Source organism: Phoca vitulina, unplaced genomic scaffold (genome assembly GCF_004348235.1).
Source record: "Phoca vitulina isolate PV1807 unplaced genomic scaffold, GSC_HSeal_1.0 scaffold3, whole genome shotgun sequence".
NCBI classification, from domain to species: Eukaryota; Metazoa; Chordata; class Mammalia; order Carnivora; family Phocidae; genus Phoca; species Phoca vitulina.
This window is the reverse complement of record NW_022589706.1, coordinates 87,615,457-87,639,076: the sequence shown is the minus strand read 5'-3', so window position 1 is coordinate 87,639,076 and position 23,620 is coordinate 87,615,457. Positions and strand designations below refer to the sequence as shown.

The following is a 23,620-nucleotide window of genomic DNA, read 5'->3' as shown; positions in this document are numbered from 1 at the left end:
GTCCAGCCAGGGTCAGGGACAAAAGAGACAAGTGGTGTAAAGCCTGAAATGTGGATTGACTCTCAGCACATGAGTGAAGTGACAGTGTTGACCGTGGCATCCAGCTGGGCTCAGGATGAGATGGGTTAGATCGTTCTGGTCAAATGTCAACACAGAGGGAGATAGATCAGTTCACGGCATGACATAAGGCAGGGAAGCCCCCATGCCTAGAAAACAAGATGAAAGGGAGGAGAGAACTCTAGCAGGAGCATGACAGGTAGTAGAAGAACCTCATGCAGTCCTTGTGGGGGGCTTGAGAAGGAGGAGTGAGTAGGCACTGAGGTGAAGGTAAAAGTGATGAGTTAGAAAAATGCACTGGATATTCAGGATAAGAAAGAACAATGAGTCACATGTGGCCCCAAGATTAAAGGGAAAAGTTTAGCATAAATGATGATGCAATAAAGAGATGAGCAGGGGCGCCTGGGTGGCTCAGTCAGTTAAGCATCTGCCTTCAGCTCAGGTCATGATCCCAGGGTCCTGGGATCGAGCCCAGCATCGGGCTCCCTGCTCAGTGGGGAGTCTGTTTCTCCCTCTCACTCTCCCTCTGTGCTCTCTCTCTCTAATAAATAAAATCTTAAGAAAAGAAAAGAGATGAGCAGCTCTCTCCTTGTCGTATATAGTTTCATATGGCAGCAAAACACCCAGTTTAGGGTGTCATGTACTGGTGCCAAAGGCCAAATTCATTATATAACTTTTAAAGGACTGACTGCAATATGCAAGTCTCATGAACTTATGCTGATCTTTGCATTATCTCTTACTTGACTACGGCACGCTTTCTTCTCCCTCAGACTTGGCGAGCTACACGGCTGTAGCCTGTGCCTTGGACCTGGAAGACGGCCTGCTCTCATTTGGCTCACTTGATGGTTTGTGCCAATACATTTTTTAATTCTGCTCTCCAGGTGGCAAGGCTGTTTTATAACAAATTGCTGGCTAATTAGGGCATAAATGTTCTTTTCTTTGTTTCTCCCTGACCTTGCTCATTCTCTGCTTGCAGATGACATGCCCCGGCCGCCGGTTCTCGTTCCTGCTCTTACTTTTCTGCAATCTGCTTACATCACTCGTTACTTTCAGGACTCCAATCTTCATTTCCAATTTTCTTAATCTGTGAGTCTGAAATCCCTCACTTGACTTTATACCTTTTTAGTGTTCACTTAAACCTAAAGTGGTAGTTTATTATTTGTGTGTTGTCAAATTGTCTACAATTTTTTTTTACTCTTTTCCATGTCATTGTTCTCACTGTAATACAAATATCCAAATACACAATCGTATGATTCATTTCTGATCATTCTCTTTATCCTCATGTGATAGCAAATTCTCTATCTGAAATGTGGGAAATACCTTTAGGAATTTCACAGGCACTTTTTAAATCCATTACTAAAATAATGTTATATATTTTTATATGTATGTAATAATATAATGTTATTTATAAATGTTATTTTTTTTCATCTTAGGTTGTAAGCTGAAATTTTCCAGTTTTTTTTTTTTTTTTTAATAGTAGGCTCTATGCCCAGTGTGGAGCCCAACATGGGGCTTGAACTCACGACCCTGCGATCAAGACCTAAGCTGAAATCAAGAGGCAGAAACTTAACCAACTGAGCTACCCAGATGCCCCAAAATTTTCCAAAGCTTTTATGAGAAGCCTATTTATGTGACATTCAGAATGTATCAAGTGATAGAAGCAAAAAGGGTAAAATAAATTTAAAGGACTGCCAGGGACCTCCAGTATGCAAACTGTTTTTAAAAAGTAAATATTCTCAGGGCAGCTGGGTGGCTCAGTCAGCTAAGCATCTGCCTTTGGCTCAGATCATGATCCCAGGGTCCTGGGATCATGCCCTCCATCAGGCTCCGTGCCCAGGGGGGAGCCTGCTTCTCCCTCTCCCTCTGCCTGCCACTCCCCCTGCTTGTGCTCTCTCGCTGTGTCAAAGAAAGAAAGAAAGAAAGAAAGAAAGAAAGAAAGAAAGAAAGAAAGAAAGAAAGAAAGAAATCTTTTTAAAAAATTAAATATTCTCATAATAATTTCCAGCATCACTTATATGCAACCATCCAGTACAGATGTAACTAATTGCCTTGATTTTTTTGTATCTTTACAATTCTTTCATGGTGCGGGTGAAATTCACATATAAGAGCAGAAAAAAACTTAAAGACCTTTATTTGCTACTCACAGGCAATTATTGGCCGATTTGTTTTGTTGCAAAGATGTGGCTATAAAGTTTACATCTTTCCAACACTCAGGAGAAAACAGAGGAAAAAGAAGTAAGAATGCAATGGGAGATAATTTGTTTTGATTTTCTTTGGGAATATTTGCCCAAATGATGTCTTTATTTTATATTGCCCAGGAACTAGATAGACTCAAAACATCATGCTTAGAAAAGCAACTGGCATCACTGAGTGGCCCCAGAGATATGGTGATCATGTGACCAGTATAGAAGGAGAGCAAGAGTGGTCCACCTAACTAGATGGAAAGATGTGACGTTAACTTATTTTCACTGTGGCCATGCAGCCTGGGTGTTGGCAAACCAGGCGGCCTTAGACATGCTTGGGCTTTGATTTGTAAAGTGCAGCCTCAAAGGAACACCTGTTAGAAACTAAGCCAGGCATTCATATGTGGGGAAATAATACCTAGAGGCAAAAAACGCATACATTCTATTTCCCAGTTTTCCTGGGAACTCTTCTATCTCCTTTTATTGTCTCTCTCCTGAAAACCTCTTTCTTAGCCTTCCCTGTAACTACAGATGTCACGGCTCCATCCTCCACTGATGAGTGATTTCCTTACGTCTTATGATTTCCACCTCATGTTGCTGATGGTTCCTAAAATTATAGATATCCTGACCTTTCCTCCAAGTGTCACACTTCAAATGCTTGCTAGACTTTTCCATCTGCATCTCCCACAGGAACCTCAGGCCCTATATGTGAAAATCAGAACCCAGTACCTTTCTCTCTGAACTTGTTCCTTCTTTACTATTAGCCATGTCAGTTCTACTACCACCAGCTGCCAGACCACAGAGGTGGACATCTAGGAGTCATTTTTTACTGGCTTTTCTCCAACTCCACCTCCTAACCCCCCCCCATCTATTCAAAGGTCTATTGAGACTAATTGGCCTTTATTCATCTCTTCCTTGCCACACCTATTATACTAAATTCCAGTTCATTCCCATATCATATCTCCCCCGCATTATAGCTCCCTAAATAAAATCTGCCTCCAGACTTTCCCATTCTCTGCAGTCTCCACAGTAATGGAAAAAAAAATCTGGCCATGGCACCCTACTGCTTAAAGCCTTTCAAAGTCCCCTCTTTAGCTATCCAGCATATAGCCCAAGCTCATGAACATGAGGTACAACATTCTTACTCCTGCTTACATCTTCAGCCTCATTCATCACAAGTCCTACCTACTTTTCACTTTATAATCTAATGACAAGTTACATGGTGTTCACTCTCGCCACATCCTATTCTAAGCACTTTTAGACATGAACTCACATAATTTTTACAGAAACCCTGTTAGGCAGGTCCTCAGTTTTTATAGATGAAGAAAGAGGCACAGAGAAGTGAGTTACTTACACACTCTGAATATGTCAGAACATGTGGTCCGGGCTTAGAGTCTGTGCTGTACCCCATTAGGCCCTTCCTCCCTGGGCATGCAGCCCTGTTCTCACTTCACCATGACATGTCGTACCTTTGGTCAGAAATGCTTCTGACACCCCTGTGCCCGGTTCACTCCTACTTATCCTTTAAAGCTCAGCTCAGTCATCATAGGCTAGAAGGGCTCAGTCACTACAGTTTGCAGGAGTTCCGGCCTGACCTCTTCCCCTTCCTCACAGGGACCACTTCTGCACCTCTATGGTAGGCTCTGTATATTCCCATCACTGCAGGTAGCATCTAATATAATAACTATCCATTTAGGGGCACCTGGCTGACTCAGTTGGAAGAGTGTGCAACTCTTGAACTCAGGGTTGTGAGCTCGAGCCCCATGTTGGGTGTAGAGATGACTTAAATAAATAAACTTTTTAAAAATTATCTATTTAATAAAGGGAACATATTCCTTGAGGAATTCTCTTTCATTGAGGCCAAGAAATATGTCTCCCTCATTTTTGTATTTTGCATTTTGCACAGCAGTGTCCAGCCATTAAGAGGCATTCAATAAATATGTGCTGAGTGAAGAATTAGTAAGTACATGAATGAAGAAAGGGCACCTCCACCAGTAACCAGGAACCCTTCCTAATAAGAGTACCACAGTAACTGAATTCACAGTGCTTACAGAAGGAGTCCAGGAGCCCCTGCAGTCAGTTTACAAAAACTGTAAGAAGCCTCTGTGTGTGTGTGTGTGTGTGTGTGTGTGTGTGTGTTGGGGCAAGGGGGACAACATGAACCGAGGGAGGGAGGGACTAAAAAGAGAAGGTATACACAGACTAAGTAAAACCAAGCACCTTTATAAGACTAATGTGTGTTAATGTGTCAATAAATCCATATATATTTTCCTCATAATGTTTTGATTTCAACTACCCTTTTAATTTCCTTTAAAGTTCTAACTTAAAAAGGCCATAAGGTATCATAAAATATATACCTGGACCCAGGGAGACACCAGAGGAATGACCACAGCAAAGCACTTCTTTCCCAATCACAGCTGAAAGATAGCTCTAGTTTGTAGCACTAATATAAACGTTTCATGAAGCATTTGATTAGTAAATATGAGGAAGTTAGATTTTGCATAATGACCTCGCAAATAAAAACTTGGCACATCACTTGGTGTCAGAAATATAGCTTGTGCTAATTGTCAAGCTGGCCCAAGTTTCCTTCACACAGCAGATTAGGGGACTTTCTAAAGCTGTACCTCTCCAACTCAACATTTAAATTCTCATTCTCACTGCTAGGTTTTTTTTTTTTTAAGACTTTATTTATTTATCCAAGAGAGAAAGAATGAGAGAGAGAGAGCAGGAGAGAGGCAGAGGGAGAGGGAGAAGTAGACTCCCTGCTCAGCAGAGAGCCCCATGCAGGACTCGATCCCAGGACTCCAGGATCATGACCTGAGCCGAAGGCAGTCGCCCAACCGACTGAGCTACCCAGGCGCCCCTCACTACTAGGCTTTGATTGCTCTTGAAAATGACCTCTAACCAACAGAAAGATCACTAGGAGTCAGGATATGGGAAGCCTAGCCCATGTAACTACTTACATGATTCTGGCCAACGTGCTTGGCTTCTCTGGGTCTCAGTTTCCTCATATAAAATAAGACATTTGAATTTGGAAATTTTAAGCTTATTTCAGCTCTATTTTAAGCTACTTGCAGCTCTTAAAAGTTTATGTTCTTGAGGTAGGGAAGCTGAAGGGACTCCATGTTAGAAAGGCTCTACCTCTGCTGTTGTCCTGTTAGGGTCCATTTACTCATGTTCTGTATTTTGCCACTGAATAAGCCAAAGAAGCTGTTCCCACTTCAAGTTAATCATTCTCTGAGTTTTGTCCTAGGCCCCAAACACCTAATAACATCGAAGAAGAGCCAGATCCCAAATATGTTCCAGGACATTAGCCTCAGACAAATCTCTGTGGACGCTGGCATCAATACCCCTACCTTCAATAATTTCCAGAATAGGGGAGCCTGGGTGTCTCAGTTTGTTAAGCGTCTGACTCTAGATTTCAGCTCAGGTCATGATCTCAGGGTTGTGAGATCCAGCCCTGGGCTATCTCCTTCTGCAACCCCCCCCCCCCCCCTCCCTCTCTTTCTTAAAAGAAAAGAAAAGAAAGAAACAGAACAGAGCACCTGGGTGGCTCAATCGATTAAGCATCTGCCTTCGGCTCAGGTCATGATCCCGGGGTCCTGGGATTGAGCCCGGGATCAGGCTCTTTGCTTAGGGGGGGACAGCCTGCTTCTCCCTCTGCCTGCCACTCCCCCTGCTTATGCTCTCTCTCTCTGACAAATAAATAAAATCTTTTAAAAAAATAATAATTTCCAGAATAATACCTATTGTTCACATGACACTCATCTTTGACCCTACCCTGGGTTCCCAAAGGAACGTATACTCTAGATCCCTTTTCATAAATCCCTAATCCCAAACAACCACAGGACTTATTTTCCTTTCCTTTCCAAGTCTCCTAGACACTCTGCCTGCTATTCTCTGTCACTCACACTATTCAATAAACTCTGTTTTTACTTTCTCCACCTTGCGTTTGATTTCTATCCTGCACCAAGCCAAGGACCCTTTTGGCTGGCCCTGTGGGAACCCCCCCACCTCCGCCCAGGTCCTCGGACCCAGATTGCCTGTATTGCTTTCAAAGAAAACTAGTATTAATCAAACATTAAAGTCAGCTGCATGCATACACATTCTCTTACACACACAAGAGAGAGCACATTCATATATTTATATTGACTGCAATAGCAAAATAATCATTATCTGTATTATACACACAGGATAAGTGATATGTTTCTGTAGAATTTGAGAGGTACCGTGCTTGTTTAAATTTCAATTCTAATGTTTTTTATTTGTTAGACATTCTACAGATATACAAGGAAATTAATTGTCATTTCATGGCTTCGATCACAAAAGTTAACATTTCTAAGAACCATACAAGGCTACAATTTTCACAATAGCTTGGATTTTCTCAAAAAGGGGCAGCAGGAACTAGTACCCTGTGGCAAGGCACACCACCACAGATTAAGCTCCTGGGGGAGGTGGGTAAACTGGGCTGGCAGGTGGGGAGATGCGGGGTTTCAGTCACGGAAACAAAAAGTGGCTGATGTAACACTGTGGAATGTAGAGCGCCTCCTCCTTAATCCTAGATGAATCCTGACCTGGTACCACCTGCTGTTATGTATATGATCACACAACAACTGGCACCTGCATATGCGAAACATTACTGAATGAGGCCCCAAATCCCATCATCAGGATAAGCCACACAGAGTATTCTTGAGGGAGCTTAATCTGTACAGAGAGATGATGAGGTAGGTAGAAGGGACCTTTTTCTCCTGTAAGACTCACAGAAAAATGCAGCTATGTCTTAACCAAATTCTAAAGCGCCTCATGTTCCTAAAGAATTAACAAGACCCAGAATTTCCTTAAAATAAATAATACAGATCTTTAACACCTAAAAGCAATACAGTTTCAATTGGACAGTATTACTATAAATTCCAAAACTAATTTTCCATGGGAAGAAAGGCATTTGTATATATCTACTGAAAAAAAGAGTGTGTATGTGTGTGTGTGTGTGTGTGTGTGTGTGTGTGTGTGTGTGTTATGAAAAACTCAAGTTTCAGTTTAATATTTTAGGACAACTCAAAAATAAAACATTACATTAAAATCATTTGAGGGGTGAGCTTCCCGTAAGTAAATTGCCATTTGAGCCATCAAATGAAATAAATAAATGGGAGGGTATTTTCCCTTTGCAATCTAAAACCTTCAATGTATTTAGTTGAAAGTTAGCAAGAATTAACAGAACTTACTTTTATATTTATTTTTCAGCCTTACTTCAGCTCTTTGACTTCCACATATGCTGTTAATTTTCAAAAATTTTAAAAAATTATAATGTAAAAAATACCTACCTATGACTGCCAGCCAACAAAAATAATCTGCAATTAATATCATAGATTTAGATTCTATTTATCAGTCTTTTTGGTCTTTTTCATCCTCTCCCAACTGAGAAAGTAGCCACACAAAAACAATGTTTTTTTATTATAACAGTAGCAATTCATTTTACAGTGAGAAAAGATACATCTGCAACATTAAAGAAATACAAACTTTCACGAGACACATGGAAGAAAGTGAATTCAAGAACTACAATATATTTTTTGAGAAAGCAATACTGAAATCTACCTTTCCCAGAATTTATTTTAATAATGACTATTATCGGGCGCCTGGGTGGCTCAGATGGTTAAGCGTCTGCCTTCGGCTCAGGTCATGATCTCAGGGTCCTGGGATCGAGTCCCACATCAGGCTCCCTGCTCCTTGGGAGCCTGCTTCTCCCTCTGCCTCTCTCTCTCTCTCATGAATAAATGAATAAAATCTTTAAAAAAAAAAAAAATAATGACTATTATCAAATGTTATCTGCAATATTGGCTGCAGGTATAACTTGAAAACTTTTACTAAATGACAACCCAATACAATTCATTTAGGAAACATGGCAAATTTTGTGGCATTTTTGCTATTATTTGGCAATATCCAAAGATAACATTTGTTATTCACACACACACATATATACGAATAATCATATATATTCCACTGGATATATTCATATTCACTTTCAGAATTTCCAATTCCAAGTAGATATTACACTATAGAACTTGAATCTCGGTCAGCTATAACACAGACACTTGTCATCTGTTACCTAAATTGGTATAAGCACCTCATTTCCTTGAGGTCAGTTTAGGGTCAACAGACATAATTACTTGTCATCATGGTAGGCCCAGGGAAAATAATCAAATTAGTATTGTAGAAAGAAAAGGCAAGGGGCGCCTGGGTGGCTCAGTTGGTTATGCGTCTAACTTCGGCTCAGGTCATGATCTCAGGGTCCTGGGATCCAACCCCATGTCAGGTTCCTCCCTCAACAGGGAGTCTGCTTGTCCCTCTCCCTCTCCTTCTGCCCCTCCCCCGACTTATGCACATGCACACACTCTCTCAAATAAATAAAAATCTTTAAAAAAGACAAAATATTAATCCCATTATTAAATATCTGAGCTATACAGCCTTGAAATTACTGGACAAATAATAAATAAATATGTACTAGACGGTTGTCATGAAACAGATACCAAGGATCCTTTTTATATTCCAGAACATTCAGTATGTTGAAAGATGTAGCCAGCTATATCCTAAGTATCAATCACCCTTGTGATATAATCATTTGTATCAAAAATATTCTGGAAGTTCCATGTTGGACCACATATTCTCAGTTTATTGAATTAATCACAACTCTTCACTTCATGTAGTATTGAACAATCTCTACTTAAAATAAGGCTCTTCTGGATGTTAAAAAAAGATACTGTAAAGGGTGGTGTATATTCATATAGAAGTATACAAAGAGCTGTACAGCCAACAGATATAAAGAACATAATATGATCCAAACTCACTGATCTTTGGTTACCTTGAAATGAATTTGAGAAACCATTCCAAATAGTAAAAATTCCAAAAACATTACCTTTATTTTAAAGTATTAAATGGAAATGTACATGGTTAGATTATAGATTTTTGGCCATCCCAGGATACTCTCCACATAACCTTGACTCCTCGGTGGGAACATGAGACTGTCATCATAGATCCTGACATATACACACAGGAAAACAGAGTCAAATCCATACAAGGGGGAGGGAAGCCTGTTTGAATATTTGGAAATTCAACTTATGACTTCCAAATTAATAATCCAACTTTAGACAAGAATCTAAAATCTGTACATGACATGGCATTAGGCTTTTAGAAGGATAGTTATCATTACAAAAATTTTCTATGATGACAGCAATAATGAAAACACTTCAAACACCAGGCAACTATGAATTAGAGTACAGTTATAACTATTGTTTTAAAAAATCCACAGTCTCTAAGCCATTTCCAATGGTATCATATCTGAAACCTAGAATAATCCAAATGTATATTTATGTGTGTATTTCAATTTTCCCAAACTCTTGACTTTGTTATATAGGCAACCCTCAAAAAACATCTCCCAATTCCCTTTTTGGAAAAAGAAAATTTTTCATTGCTCTGCAAAGGATAAATTACTTCCATTCAGCTAATTTTCTTCATATGTGATAAATTATAAATTAAGATTTTTAAAAATAATCTTCCCTTAATATTATTATCAGAAAGAAGCAATAAGGAGCCAGACTTCACTCTTCCATTGGACTCTGGCCAGTGGGTGATTCAGAAAATTGTTGCAACAATGGTTTTTTATCTAATCAAGCCATTTTGTCAAAATAAGAGTAAGTTCCCAAACCACATACAACTTGTTGCTGTTGTCTAAGAACTACCTTCACAAATCAGGCACGGAAGCCACTTGGGGTCAGGTCATCTGGAAGAGTTTCCTGATGGAAGAGATTTCCTACCCACTCAAAAAATAGTGTAAGTGCATGTTCCTACATGAGCCACTATACAAATGCCTGATTGCCCCATGTAATAGCCCAATCACTCCTACTGATTCTTTAACAACTGGAAAGAAGTCCCTGCTGTGTAGATTATGAAGCACATCACATATTAGTGACCTTTTGAATTAGGACAAACAACATGAACTCACTAACAAATTCCCCCTTATACTGAAGAGGCTAGTTAAGGGTGTCAGCCATTTGACAAAAATAGTTGGAAGTGCAGATGGAAATATCAACATAGAAAGCTTCATTCTTCAGTGTTCCAGGGCAAAGACCAGGAATTCACATCTGGCTTGAATATTATGAGTGCATCTGATAATTTTACTCAATGACTACACATAAAAAACATTTTCCTACTTGGATTTATACTTCTGTTTTGAACTATATTTGAAAAAAAAAAATCAACCAAAATAGCATTTTGGATTCATTGACTAATCAGTGAAGGCATATTGGGTCACTGGGTTTTGAACAGAAAGAAACCTCTATTTTTTGCATTCTTAATCCTATCTTAATTGTTTAACATGTTGGTCTATCAGCATAGCACAGGGGTTTGGAGACAGGCAGGAAGGTCATTTTGACTTGGGGTAACATCTTGGACCCATCACTTAGTAGCTATATGGATTTAATCAGGGAAGTTCTCCAATCCCTCTAGACATCAGTCTCCTCCTCTTTAATATGGGATAGTGCCAACTCATTGAATTATTTTGCAGATAAAATGAGATAATCTATGTAGAACTCTTAGCACAATGGGTAGTATATAATACCATGATAAGCTCTCAATATATATTAATTGTTGCTTCTTATTATTGAAAAAATGTTCCTATTATTATTATTATTATAAAATGTTTCAATGAGTTAAACTATTTTTCCTAATGAATTTTTCTATAGTTAAACTGTTCAGCTTATTGGAAAAAACATAATTTATTCGAACAAGTTTGAATTAGGTTAACTTCATCATAAAGCCATAGAGGACCTCCATTTTACTTTTATTATATTACTATTGTTACTCCTCATATGGATCTTCTAGAAAAGGACTAGAATTCTTTTTCATATTGAGGAGATAAGTAATTAGGGGGTAATCTTGACACTTAAATATGTGTCAATAGACTGTCTATTTTTTAAGTGTGTTTCTTGGGGGTAGTAGATTTCGGTTTGTACACATCGGGCAGTATTCTCCTGTACTGTATCCCTTCGATCAGTTACTCTCTGAGGTTAAGAATGAAGTCTATGCTTTTGAGACTAAATGAAGATAATTGGCTTGTGTGGAATAGCAGTGGCTAGATTAGCCCTATGTCCTAACTCGCTGAGCAATTCAAACCAAAACCTAGTCACCACTCATCCTAAAACCTCAGTACATGAAGTGACTGAGTCTCAGAGTAAGAGTTACTTACTTAATGTGTTACTTACCAAAATTTTATTAATGCTACTCAAATGTGGTTTTCAAAAGAGTCTAAAATCAGGAAAACAAATGGGTAATTCATAGTAAGGCTTTTCCACAGTCACTACTATAAATCATAAACAACAAGGAAAGTGTTGCCAATTTCTGAATCCTCAAAGTACAAATACAAATTTCTCAAAAAAGAATTTTACACATATACTTTATTTTGCTCCTGTCACTTGTTTTATTTTATTCTGTACATTGTACTGGGAGAACCAAATCCCTTTGGTAGAACCAGGAGGTAAACTCTGTAATGTAAACTCTATTCTAATATCAGATTTATGTTCTCAAAATCATCAAACAACTATAGTACCTTGAAACACATACCAAAAACAAAAAAAAAAACAAAACTGATCTGCAGATAAACCTTAGGTGTGAATGTATTTTATCCTACCAAATCCACAGGTTTCTATGCATGGCTTCTGAAATGGGTAGAAGAGGAGCTCCCTACATGACATTTCCTTAATCTTTCTCATCTTGTACCACACAGGATAAAACAGTATCGTTAGGATAGAACACTAATCTTGGGGCGCCTGGGTGGCTCAGTCGTTAAGCGTCTGCCTTCGGCTCAGGTCATGATCTCAGGGTCCTGGGATCGAGCCCCACATCAGGCTCCCTGCTCAGCGGGAAGCCTGCTTCTCCCTCTCCCACTCCCCCTGCTTGTGTCCCCCCTCTCACTGTGTCTCTCTCTGTCAAAAAAATAAATAAAATCTTAAAAAAAAAAAAGAATAGTAAGGAGGTGGGAAGCTAACAACCATATTGAAAGGCATACCAGCTTTTCGTCATGAGATTTAGAAGAATTATCACAACCCTGAGTGTAACAAATTTGCCTTAACGCTGTCACAGATACACATCCTCATTACATGCTGTGTGACCCAGCAATGCACAGATGTGTGGCATACAGCCGCATCAAAGTACCAGGACAGAAGAATGATCTATAAGAATGCACCATTGTAATAATCTTCTCCTCTTCATGTTCAGGCAGAACAGAACTGATTCCTATAGGCTACTTATAAAGCATATTCATTGGCCATTTAAAGATGAGCTTTTGAACAACTTTTCTACACAAACGATAATATGTGGTAGATCATACTAAGTTACATAGGCAATTACTAAATATATTTACTACAGTTCATACCAACAACATACACATATCAAATTCTTATGTAGACCTAGTCTTTTGAATTTGACTGATTCAAGAGGATACTGAAATTATTTACTGTGACAACTATATGGAAAATACTAAACAATTATGTCAGTTTGATCTGATACAGGTCGGATTGGATGTGAATAAATTAAAGCAGATATTCATACTAATTTTAATAAGCCAATAGGATGGATAGATCTACTAGTTCTGATGGCATCTCCAAACTACTGAATGCAAAATGTCTGTACTTGTTCTAGTTTTTTCCCGATTTTCACTTTAAAGTAGTGGGCTTTACCTCTAATGCCACTCCCCGGCTCCCACTCCTCACCCCGATGCAATGATTATGAGACAATACTATAAAATAAGGGAGGCATCCTGCCATCACACCCTCTGAATGCAGGGCAAACATGTAGAACATCTGAGACAAGGAATCTTCAGGGATAAGTATTATGTGAAAAGAGAATTGAAATCATCACACAGAAAATACTAAATTTCTTATACAAAATTTTCATAATGTTTCAATTCTTTAAAAAGTTTTTAGTATTTTTTTCCAGTTAGAACACCCTCACGTACACTGGCTCAACTTTCACAGGGATATATTTATTCTTAAAATGTTGTTAAAGATCAGCAGCATAATAAATTACTACATTATTACATTAAAATACGTATAAAAAAGTATCACTTACTAGTACTTGGTAAAACATTCTAGAATGGTCCACCTTTCATTTTTAAATTCTTCCAACTTCCAAAATCAACACAGATCCTAACACTTATTTCTGTTTCCATAGTTGTATTTCTAATGTGCCCCCTTACTTTTTTCTCTTTAACCTAGAGTGTTCTCTGAAATGGCAGTGGCTAGAATTGTTCTTATCTTACGGATAGAAAGTCCAAGGCAGCCAGAGGTAAAATAATCAACCATAAGTCACTCTACCTGCCAGTGCAGATGAACAAAGACCAAGTGCAGAAACCTGTGGACGGACCAGCAAGTGGAAAGGAGGGAAAAGTCATGAATTTCATGTTCAAGGATCTGAAAATCCAACAGGACCTAGTCACTCAGAACAAATTCAACAGTATGCCAATACACAAAGTAGGCTAACATAGAGCAGATGTAATAATAACTCAATGAGAAAAGCCATTTTCAGCTACCATGTAAATATAAAGTCTAAGGAGTTCCTATATAAGTATTCTAGACCATTACAGTCTGAGGGTAACCATAGCAGTTTCTCTAAAGATAAAGGCAGAGGTTGATTATCTGGATAATTACAAAAAGTGTCCCTACTAGATTGAGATGCCTTATTAATTTGGAGGCTTATTTACTGGAATTTATAATTGACTAAAGAAATAATTTATAAACACAAATATATACATGGGGCAAGGCTTCACAGATAAGTGATTAAAGAAATATGTGCTATAAGAGAAGGACACAGAGGGGCGCCTGCGTGGCTCAGTCGTTAGGCGTCTGCCTTCGGCTCAGGTCATGATCCTGGGGTCTTGGGATCGAGCCCCGCATCGGGCTCCTTGCTCCGCAGGAAGCCTGCTTCTCCCTCCCCCACTCCCCCTGCTTGTGTTCCTGCTCTCACTATCTCTCTCTCTGTCAAATAAATAAATAAAATCTTAAAAAAAAAAAAAAAAAAGAGAAGGACACAGAATAAGCCCCCCAAACAAGATGGATTCTAAAACGTGAACCTAGAATGGAACAGAACCTAGAAGGTGCAGACCATAAGGACATGTCAGGGAGAGTTCACCCACAAAATTTATGGCGATAAACTTTAGCAAGTCTCTCAACAGTTTCCTAATCTTTAGTGTGACTTGTAATTATATGGCTGAGGTTGCTCCATCTGGGTTGCCTATCTATCCCCCCATTCATACTTAAGCATTATCCATAATTCAAGGCTCAAGGCTATTGCTCACCCACTTGTGGGGCTTAATATTTTAATAAAATCACACTGATCTCTTAGCCTTCTGCAGGCTCCTACAGAATTTATATTTGGCATTGCACAACACTATACTTATAATACTTGCTAAGTATTACATAATACTTATAATATTTCTGAATTGCTCATTACTTTTTTTTTTATAGAAATGTCTCCTCAATCAGAATATAAACTCCATGAAGGTATCAATCTTTGACTTTCAGCCCTGAAATGCCATGACAGTGAATTCAGTGCTCTACACCGAGCAAACCAATACAAAATTGTTGAATTAAGGAAGTTTTCCTATGGGTTAGGAGGAAACACCTAAATTAAACTGAGTTAAACAAGCTGATTCTTAGAAATTGAAGCTCATTAAGCAAATGTTAAAAATCAGGTCTTTGTCTTAATGAGTACAAACACAAATTAGTGGGTAGAAGGTGATAGTTGTTTGTGAGTTAACAGAAAACCATGAATAAAAACCAGGTCTGATAACTAAGTAGAAGCTCACCCTCTAGATTTAGGTGTATCATTAATTAGAACATATTTTACTGTCTCCCTCTGGCTTTTAAAAATTGACGCTCTGTAAAGGGTTGGCAGGTATTAATGGATTTCAAGGAAAAAAATATTCTATCATATTTACTTGGTCTCAAATGTATAAAAGTTAATTTTTTTCTATCAAAAGATGGTCTCAGAGCGCCTGGGTGGCTCAGTTGGTTAAGCACTGACTTGATTTCCACTCAGGTCATGATCCCAGGGTCATGAAACGGAGCCCTGTGTCCAGCTCCACGCTCATTGGGGAGTCTGCTTGAGATTCTCTCCCTCCGCCTTCCCCCATCCTCTCTCTTTTTCTCTCTCTCAAATAAATACATAAATCTTAAAAAAAAAAAAAAAAAAGATGGTCTTATTTGGTAACAATCCCAACTCTAACCTTTCAAGTAAAAGGAAATTGAGATGGTAAGTTTATTTGTTGTGATGAATCCTGCCACTGAGATAAAAATAGACAGTGGTTTTGTTTCTGCTACCAACAGGAATTAGAACACAATACAAGCAGGAAAGAAACAAAGCTGTAGGCATATTTATAATTTAGTATGCTCTAAATTGGGACAAGATAGTAACAAATACAGATTTAAAAATCTTAATCCTGGGGCGCCTGGGTGGCTCAGTTGTTAAGCGTCTGCCTTTGGCTCAGGTCATGATCCCAGGGTCCTGGGATGGAGCCCCGCATCGGGCTTCCTGCTCGCCGGGAAGCCTGCTTCTCCCTCTCCCACTCCCCCTGCTTGTGTTCCTGCTCTCGCTGTCTCTCTCTCTCTCTGTCAAATAAATAAATAAAAAATCTTCAAAAAAAAGTAAAAATAAAAAATAAAAATCTTAATCCTATTTCAATATGCATTCACTGGTCTCTTTAGAAACTTTACTGAGAAGAAAAAAGAAACCAGAAACACTTCAGGAACGAGTATATGAGAAAATATGTTTTCATATTTTCTTTAAATTTCTTTAAATGTTCTTTCATAGAACAATTACTGAAAATATACTAACAAAGTTTTTCAAGAATTAGAATAAAGTTGTGAAAGTAAGATCTTTTTATGCTAGCTTAATTTAATACACCTAAACCACATAACGATACCTGTTTACTTATATCATCCCATTCATTTTTGGGGATTTTCCAAGTCTAGTACGTGTCTGTATAGCCTGAAAGAAACATCCACACCCACATATCATAAAATGGAACGGGAGCAAAAGGAGGGGAAAGAGGAGTCCTGACTGGAAGAATATTACAAACAGCCAGGAAAGAAATCACCTTTACGTATTATTCCCAGATTAGAGTCAGCATTTTGGAGAATGTTATCAACTGGTAAAAGACAGGAAGTAACACTGGGGGAGAATCTGGAGGATATCCTAGCAGAAGATGAAGCTGTAGATACCTTAGAAGCTTTGCAGGAGCTACAGAAATATATCTGAGCACCTCGTTTCCATGGGAGAATGGTTCAAAATATGTCATTTGCGGAATAGTAGGAAAAATGTCTATCATTTCTCCAGCACCATCCCCACATAGATAGAGTCTGAATCTCCAGTTCCACATCTACAAGACTGGGGTAATAATACTCACTGAGAATTATTTTGAAGATCAAATGAGATGGTGGGTGTGAAATAATTCTAGGTCCTAGATGTAGAATAAGAGTAAAATAGGGAGAAAAATGCTTTCTCTTCTCTTGTGTCCTTGTCATCACCATCTACACTTAAAAGAAATAAATGCAACTACAAGAGCCAAGTAATATCTAACACATCTCACTGAAATTAGAGATTCTTCTTTCTAAAATAACTCTACTTCATGCCTGCTGACCACATTCTAAGGCAATGGTTCTAATGGTCCTAAACTCTAGTGTACATGAAAACAAAGGAATTGGAAGCCTGTTAAAAAATCACCAAAAGTGATTGAGCCAGTCTGACGTGGGTCCTAAGACTTCTCTTCTTTTAGAAGGCAACCCAGGTAATTCTGGTAGTTATGGGCAGCAGACAACACTTCACTCTAACAAAGGTACTTTGGGATTAATATCTTAGCTATTACTTGCTTCTGAAATTATCAGTGAAAAATCAGTATCATAAAGGTAGGTAGAAAGAGCTAGAAACAGAGACATAGAAAGAAAACCACAGAATACCAGGTTGTAAGGGATTTCTCTTTCCAATAAAAAAAATCTCCATCATCTCTGACAGATGGTCATCCTAAATACCTTCAGTGATGGGGAATTGCTGTCTTCAGGCAACACGTGCTATTCTGGGTTATAAATTCATGTTTTTTATAAAAAGGTAATTCGTAAGTTATTTGGAAAATTGAAGAAATGGGGATATTATTCAGGATGAATTATACACGAAAGCCTTTCTAGACTTGATTGAACAAGATAAGGCACCAGCTAAATTCAAAACTAATTTGACTACAAGAAGATTTGAACACCCAAATGCTGGATCTGCTACCTGATTCCACTAAAAAAGCCATGCATTCTGTGTCTGCTGTAAAAATAAACTTTTTTTCTTTGTCTCTCATTCACATTTCAATTGTGCAACATTTCAATCACGCATCTGGTACCACTTTCATCTCCCTATTTAGGTAGTAGCAAGTAAATAGCAATAAAAATATATATAATCCAAAAATTTTGCAATGCTCGTGAATATTTTAAAATAACGGCCCAGAACAAAACATTTTAAATGAATATAAAATATGCAACAAGGCCATTTTACCTGACTACTCTATTGAAAACAATAGTATTTATATTTGAATCTTTATATAGGTGTTCCACCAAATGAGTGAATTGTTATTAAGCCATTTAGTTGTTTACTTGTTTAGAAGAACTCACCAGGCCTAGTGGTTTCAGATGGCTCTGTCATGAGTGATTGATGCTTGGGCATTTCCACTTTCATTTATGTAAATTATCAAAGACTCCTATAGCTTCTTCTAGTACAAATCCATTGCCTTGTCAATGATGCAAAATTGGAAAGTGTGGGGTACTGCACTCTAATATGGTGTTGAATTATTTTAACCTAATCTGCCAAAATATTGTCTGGAATAAGAAATTTTTATCCAGTTGTCCAGGGTTTAGAATAGGCTAAAAACTCTCTGACAGTGATACATTTCATATAGGTCTCAGTGCTTCCTTTTAGTCCAGGATTCCAGCTGAGAATTAGAGTAGTTCCCATTTCCTCTTTTCCACTGAACAACCCCTAGAACATTCACCCCAAATCGGTACGTTGGGCAATATTCATTTGTGTGAAATGACTGGGCCTGAAGTATACTATTTGCTGAAGTATCAGATGAAAAAGATTTCTCTGAATACTTTAGCAACAATATCTGGTTTATTTTCCTTGAACACTAAAGAGCATCCAATAATAAATCTCTCTCTCTCTCTCTCCAAAAGTATCTTTGTGTTCAAGCTTGAGAAAGAGAAAAGCAGCCACCAGCATCTAGGAGCTAACCTGGTACTATCCAATTAGCCTTTGTGTTCTTCTACTGAACATAAACAATTTCACAAAGCATCATCGTCAAGCCAGGCCACCCTGTGACTGGGATGGAGCAGGTCAGAAATGGCACAACTCTCTTATCATGCCTGAACACAGACAAAACACGAACGTTGTCCAAGCCACAAAATACCACACATGCCCCTCTCTTGCTAAATGAGAGATTGCTGGGTGTTTTTTCTTTTTCTTTTGTTTTTAACCAACAATAGCCAAAACCCAAATCCTATGAGTCCTTTCTAACTTGGTTCCTCAAGATGTGCATCCTCCCTTACCAACACATTCAACCACTGGTGTGTTCCTGGTGGTCTCTGGGTGGCGGGCATTGACAAACCCAATTACTGAAACCAGAATAGAAATTTTTAAGAAAATCTAGAATAATTTCTATCTTCAAGGTACTCACTAAAATTCTAATAGAAAATAAATTCCTTGAGCTTATTTTCTCACATCGTGGGTTTCGTGGCAAAAGACCCTTTAGTTCTCTCCCTCAGAATTACTTTTGTGAGATGTAGAATAAACAAGTGGATTATGGCTCATCTGTTAAATATTTACTAGAGGAAGAGGCATGTTTTCAAGGAGTATGATTCATCATGTTAGATCAACACCCAGGCCACAGTGAGCCTGGTGGTCCACGGTCCTGGGTGCTTACACAGAATCCTACGATGGATTCAATGTGAACCACTAGTAGAAAAACACAATTAAAGTGATATGGCACTGACTTTGCTCAAATTCTTGCTTTTCTCAGATTTTATCCTTATTGGGGATGCTTATCTCATGATTAGTATTTCCTCATCAAAGCACATTTAATGGTCTAGTTTATAAATACATAAATTTAAGTTGCCTGCTGTGAAAAAAAGATGTGAAGAAGTAATCTAAAGACCTGAGGTATGTTTATGCAAATCTCAATAATTTGTATGAGATAAAAAGTTTCCAATTATAGTATATAACTTCTGACCTTCTGAAAAATGACTACTAGCCTTTGCAAAGGACCAATATTAGATTCTGCCTCTCTTAAAAATATAAACAGACTTCCCTTCTATAGGGCTTATTCCAATAAACAATTTCCATTCAACGGAACAGTAACAACACCTTAAAAGTCATTGCCATGAACTGTATATTAAATACTGCTCAAGGAATTTGATGTACATTATTTCTAATCCTCACAAAACACCAAAAGATATATAGAATTATTCACATTTTATAGATGAGGACCTACATCAGAGAAATTAAATGATATGCTCCAAACACACTATATTAAAGGATAGAGCTAAGATTCAAACCCACTTATGTCTGACTTGATGAACTGAAGGATCTTTACTTGTGTGTGCATATGTGTGTGTATGCCTTCCTATCAGGTGAAATTACTTTTAACCCTCAATATTCTCTGTGTTTTTTTTTTTAAGATTTTATTTATTTATTTGACAGAGGGAGAGATAGCGAGAGCAAGAACACAAGCAGGGGGAGAGGGAGAGGGAGAAGCAGGCTTCCTGCCGAGCTGGGAGCCCAATGTGGGACTCGATCCCAGGACCCTGGGATCATGACCTGAGCTGAAGGCAGACGCTTAATGGCTGAGCCACCCAGGCACCCAATATTCTCTGTGTTTTAATAGCTCATTTAATGTATGCCTCTGAGTGTGCGTAAAAATACATACACATATTCAAAACTTGCTATTAATTGCTATCATTTCGACTGCAGGTTTTAAAAGAATTTATCCCTAAATAAATATATTTGAGAAAATATACTGAATAAATATTATAGTTATCACCTATGATGATTTCTTCTGCTCTACCCCCTCAAATACTTTAAGATGGCTTTGGCCATGTGAATTTAGTATCAACACTCAGAGCCTAATCTCCATGATATTGTCACCCCTTTAGTAGTTCTGAGTATAATGTTTCTAATGCAGCACAGGGACTTCAGAGAGAAATTGAAGAGGAATGTGAAATGACATTGTGAATTCAAGCAAAAACTCCACCTTTCTTTTTCCCTATCTCTTGCTCTCTTTTTCTTTTGTATTTGTTTTTTCCCTTTTTAAAATGTTGATAAATTAGCTAACGTTCTACAAAAATGTCATCGAGGGCTGGAAGATCTGGAATCATCAGGTACAAAAGGACATTCTACCAATGCTCCTGCCTGCCCCGAATTATCCTTTGCCTTTATCAGGCTGCATCACTATCTTTATGCTATTATTTTAAAAAATTTCATACGGGGCATGCTCATTTTTATCAAATTACAAGGCACCATAGAAATATACTAATCCCTTGTTGGCTAATACAATGATCTTTTAAATATCAGAGGGGTCAAATTATTTCCAGTTTTTTAGATCATGAGACATGTAGTACCAGAGATCTTTAATTTCAAAGTACAATGCAATTTCAAAATTGTCAAAATGAAAAATATTCATTTGCCCGTGATAATTTTTTTAACTGGCTCATTCAAGACGCAAACCCTCTAACATTGGAATACATTTACATGAGAATCATCTTCTATTCCGCCCATCTTATTGCCTCAAGAAATAAATGGATTTTAGGGGAATTTATTTAAAAGACATCTCTGTCCGAGGTGGGGCTCACATTGCTCGGTGAGGTTGCAACAGTTTACCAGAAGGAGTCAGGCCATAAAGAAAGAAGTGCTGGCATAGGGTGGGGCTGAATAGTTTGCATCTTTTCCCACTGTTTCTCACTGGTATCGTTTCCATGAAAATCAAGGGTGTGGGAATGTGTGCCAGGCTAAGAAATCCTACGGACTGCTTTGTGTGCCCAACAGCCCCAGCCCATAATATCTTTATCTTAGCCGTTTATCTTAATCAATGAAAGAGCTATCACACTATCATGTCTGGGAAAACTGTAGAGGAGCTAAGCAAACCAAAGAAATATCATGCTGAGGATCATATTTCTCCTGTCACAACAGTCTTTTCTCCTTAGGAAGAATACACTTAGCACGGAACCAAAAGGCGTTTGCTGTCTGGCCATCTCAAGATCATCCCCGAGCAAACATCTGGCCAAAAATCTTCCTTTTGCTTCACAATCCACCTTGCTTAACATTTCCTTTTAAACTCACTCATTCTAAAAATAAAATGACTCTCTCTATATATATACCCAGTTAACAGCAGAAGCATCCATCAGTGGCCACAATCCTCAATAATACACATGCAGAACACACCTTATCTCTGTTTGCTTCACCATGCTCCAGTCAACGTATCCATTAGGAACCCTGGTTCCTTTCCTATTCTCAGAAAGCAGCAGTCTGCACCTGCCTCTTTAAAAAGCAATGTTTGGCACTGCCATAGTCTATAGTTACTCATAATGCTCCACGGTTTCTGTAATCTCATTGATATTACACACTAACACATACACACACATATCTCTATACAGACATTCCTAATTCCGGCAATTTACCTTTTTGGGTTTTTTCCTTCTCTGACTACTGCCGTTGAACTTCTCTCCACTGTCGCTTTTCTGAGCTGCATCTTCGTTCATCATTTTGAACAGTTTGGAGAGAAAATAGCTCTGCCATTAAACCCTGCTGCTTGCACAGACCACTAGCGAGTATGCACTTACTGGAGGAAAGCAGGAGGAGGAGGAGGGGTGGGGAAGGGGCGCGCGCTGGGAGGGTAAGGACGGTGACGTTGCCATGGCAGCAGCTGCCACAACTGTTTATCTGACTGCATTGTTAAATCTGATTCAACCAATTACCATCAGGGACCGGTTACAATGAAGAAAGCCTTGAAAAAAGAATGCCAGGGACTCGAACGATTTGGGGACTCTGCTGGTTGGTTCTTGACACACCTTCGATTCGATCAGCTCTCAACCCACACACAAAACCTGCACTTAATTTTCTTCCTACAGGTACTTCAACACGGAACAGACACAATGCATGATGAGAAAACTGTAACAATCTTGAATGTGTCTCTGAACCTGAAGAGATATATTTCAGCCAGTGAAGAGGCTACTCAAGGAAAAGGATTAGCTGTTAATATCCTAAAGTGCATGTAAGAAAGTTACAGTTTTATGATGTTATTCACTTGATTCCAAATGATAATCTTTCAAAACTCGGCTCAAGGATGACTTTTGTCATGAAGCTTTGAGAACACGTTCCCCATCAACCAGGTAACACAGATCACTCCCTCCTCTGGGCCTCCTCCTTCCACTGTACACTTCTGACAGAGCACCTGCAATACATCTCACAACTGTATGTTCCCATCAGGAGCTACTTAAGGCCTGGGATAGTAAGTGTGTATGAGTGTGTGTGTGGGGGGGGTGTGTGTGCGCACGTGCGCGCATGTGTGCGCGTTTTGGTTGGAAAGAGATCATTAAATTTCCCAGAACCAAGCATGATGCATTATATATTAAAGGCAGTTAATCAAGGTTTGTCAAATACATATGTAATATGCGGGGTAACACAAATACAAGAAATTCACGCAGTTAAAACATTTTATAATTAATCTTAACCTAATTCTTCTTATTGACTGATAAATAAAACTCAATCCCTGCTTTCAAGGAGCTTATATATAAAGTTCCAGAATTATTCTTGATAAGAAAAGAAAACAGGGCTGATTTTTATCACAGGAAAACCAATTTCATCTTTTGGATCGAGGTGGCCATATTTGTATATTTGTGGGTGCAACCGGAGCCCAACATATTTGGTGCAAATACACGTGCACACACTAAACACTCACCCCTATTCCTAGAAAGCAAACTCAAAGTATAATACACAGAATACTTAAATGTAAAAATAAAGTAAGGACCAACCCAATGAGATAATGCATATAAATACACTTTGAAAACTGAAGGTGCCTATGTAAATGTGTTATTGCTATTGTTGATCCTACCATCATTATTACAAATATATATAATTTTCAACTTAGAAAACAACATTAGAAAAATGTTTCTTACATGGAAATGACTACCAAAATTGGGAACTCATCTTTCCAATAAACATGAGAAGACAAATACACCTTCTCTCCCCACTGTTATTGGGATTGCTCTTCCTCTCTGCTTTACCACCCCAAAGACCTTTGCCACATCCTC

At 38.4% G+C, this 23,620-nt stretch overlaps 1 protein-coding gene across 33 annotated transcripts in view; it reads right to left on the bottom strand.

Moving 5' to 3' along the window:
- ANK2 (ankyrin 2) overlaps positions 1-23,620 on the bottom strand; it is a 633,020-nt gene that overhangs the window by 295,315 nt on the left and 314,085 nt on the right. For 8 of the 33 annotated variants that reach the window (XM_032401051.1, XM_032401053.1, XM_032401058.1 and 5 more), the window contains exon 1: positions 21,989-22,184. The exons of 23 other annotated variants lie outside the window; for them this stretch is intronic. In XM_032401051.1, coding sequence (XP_032256942.1) covers positions 21,989-22,072 — 84 coding nt within the window. In that variant the 5' untranslated portion in view covers positions 22,073-22,184. Of the gene's footprint in view, positions 1-21,988; positions 22,190-23,620 lie in introns of those variants that run through there. 2 more of the 33 variants (XM_032401029.1, XM_032401033.1) reach the window with 1 other exon arrangement.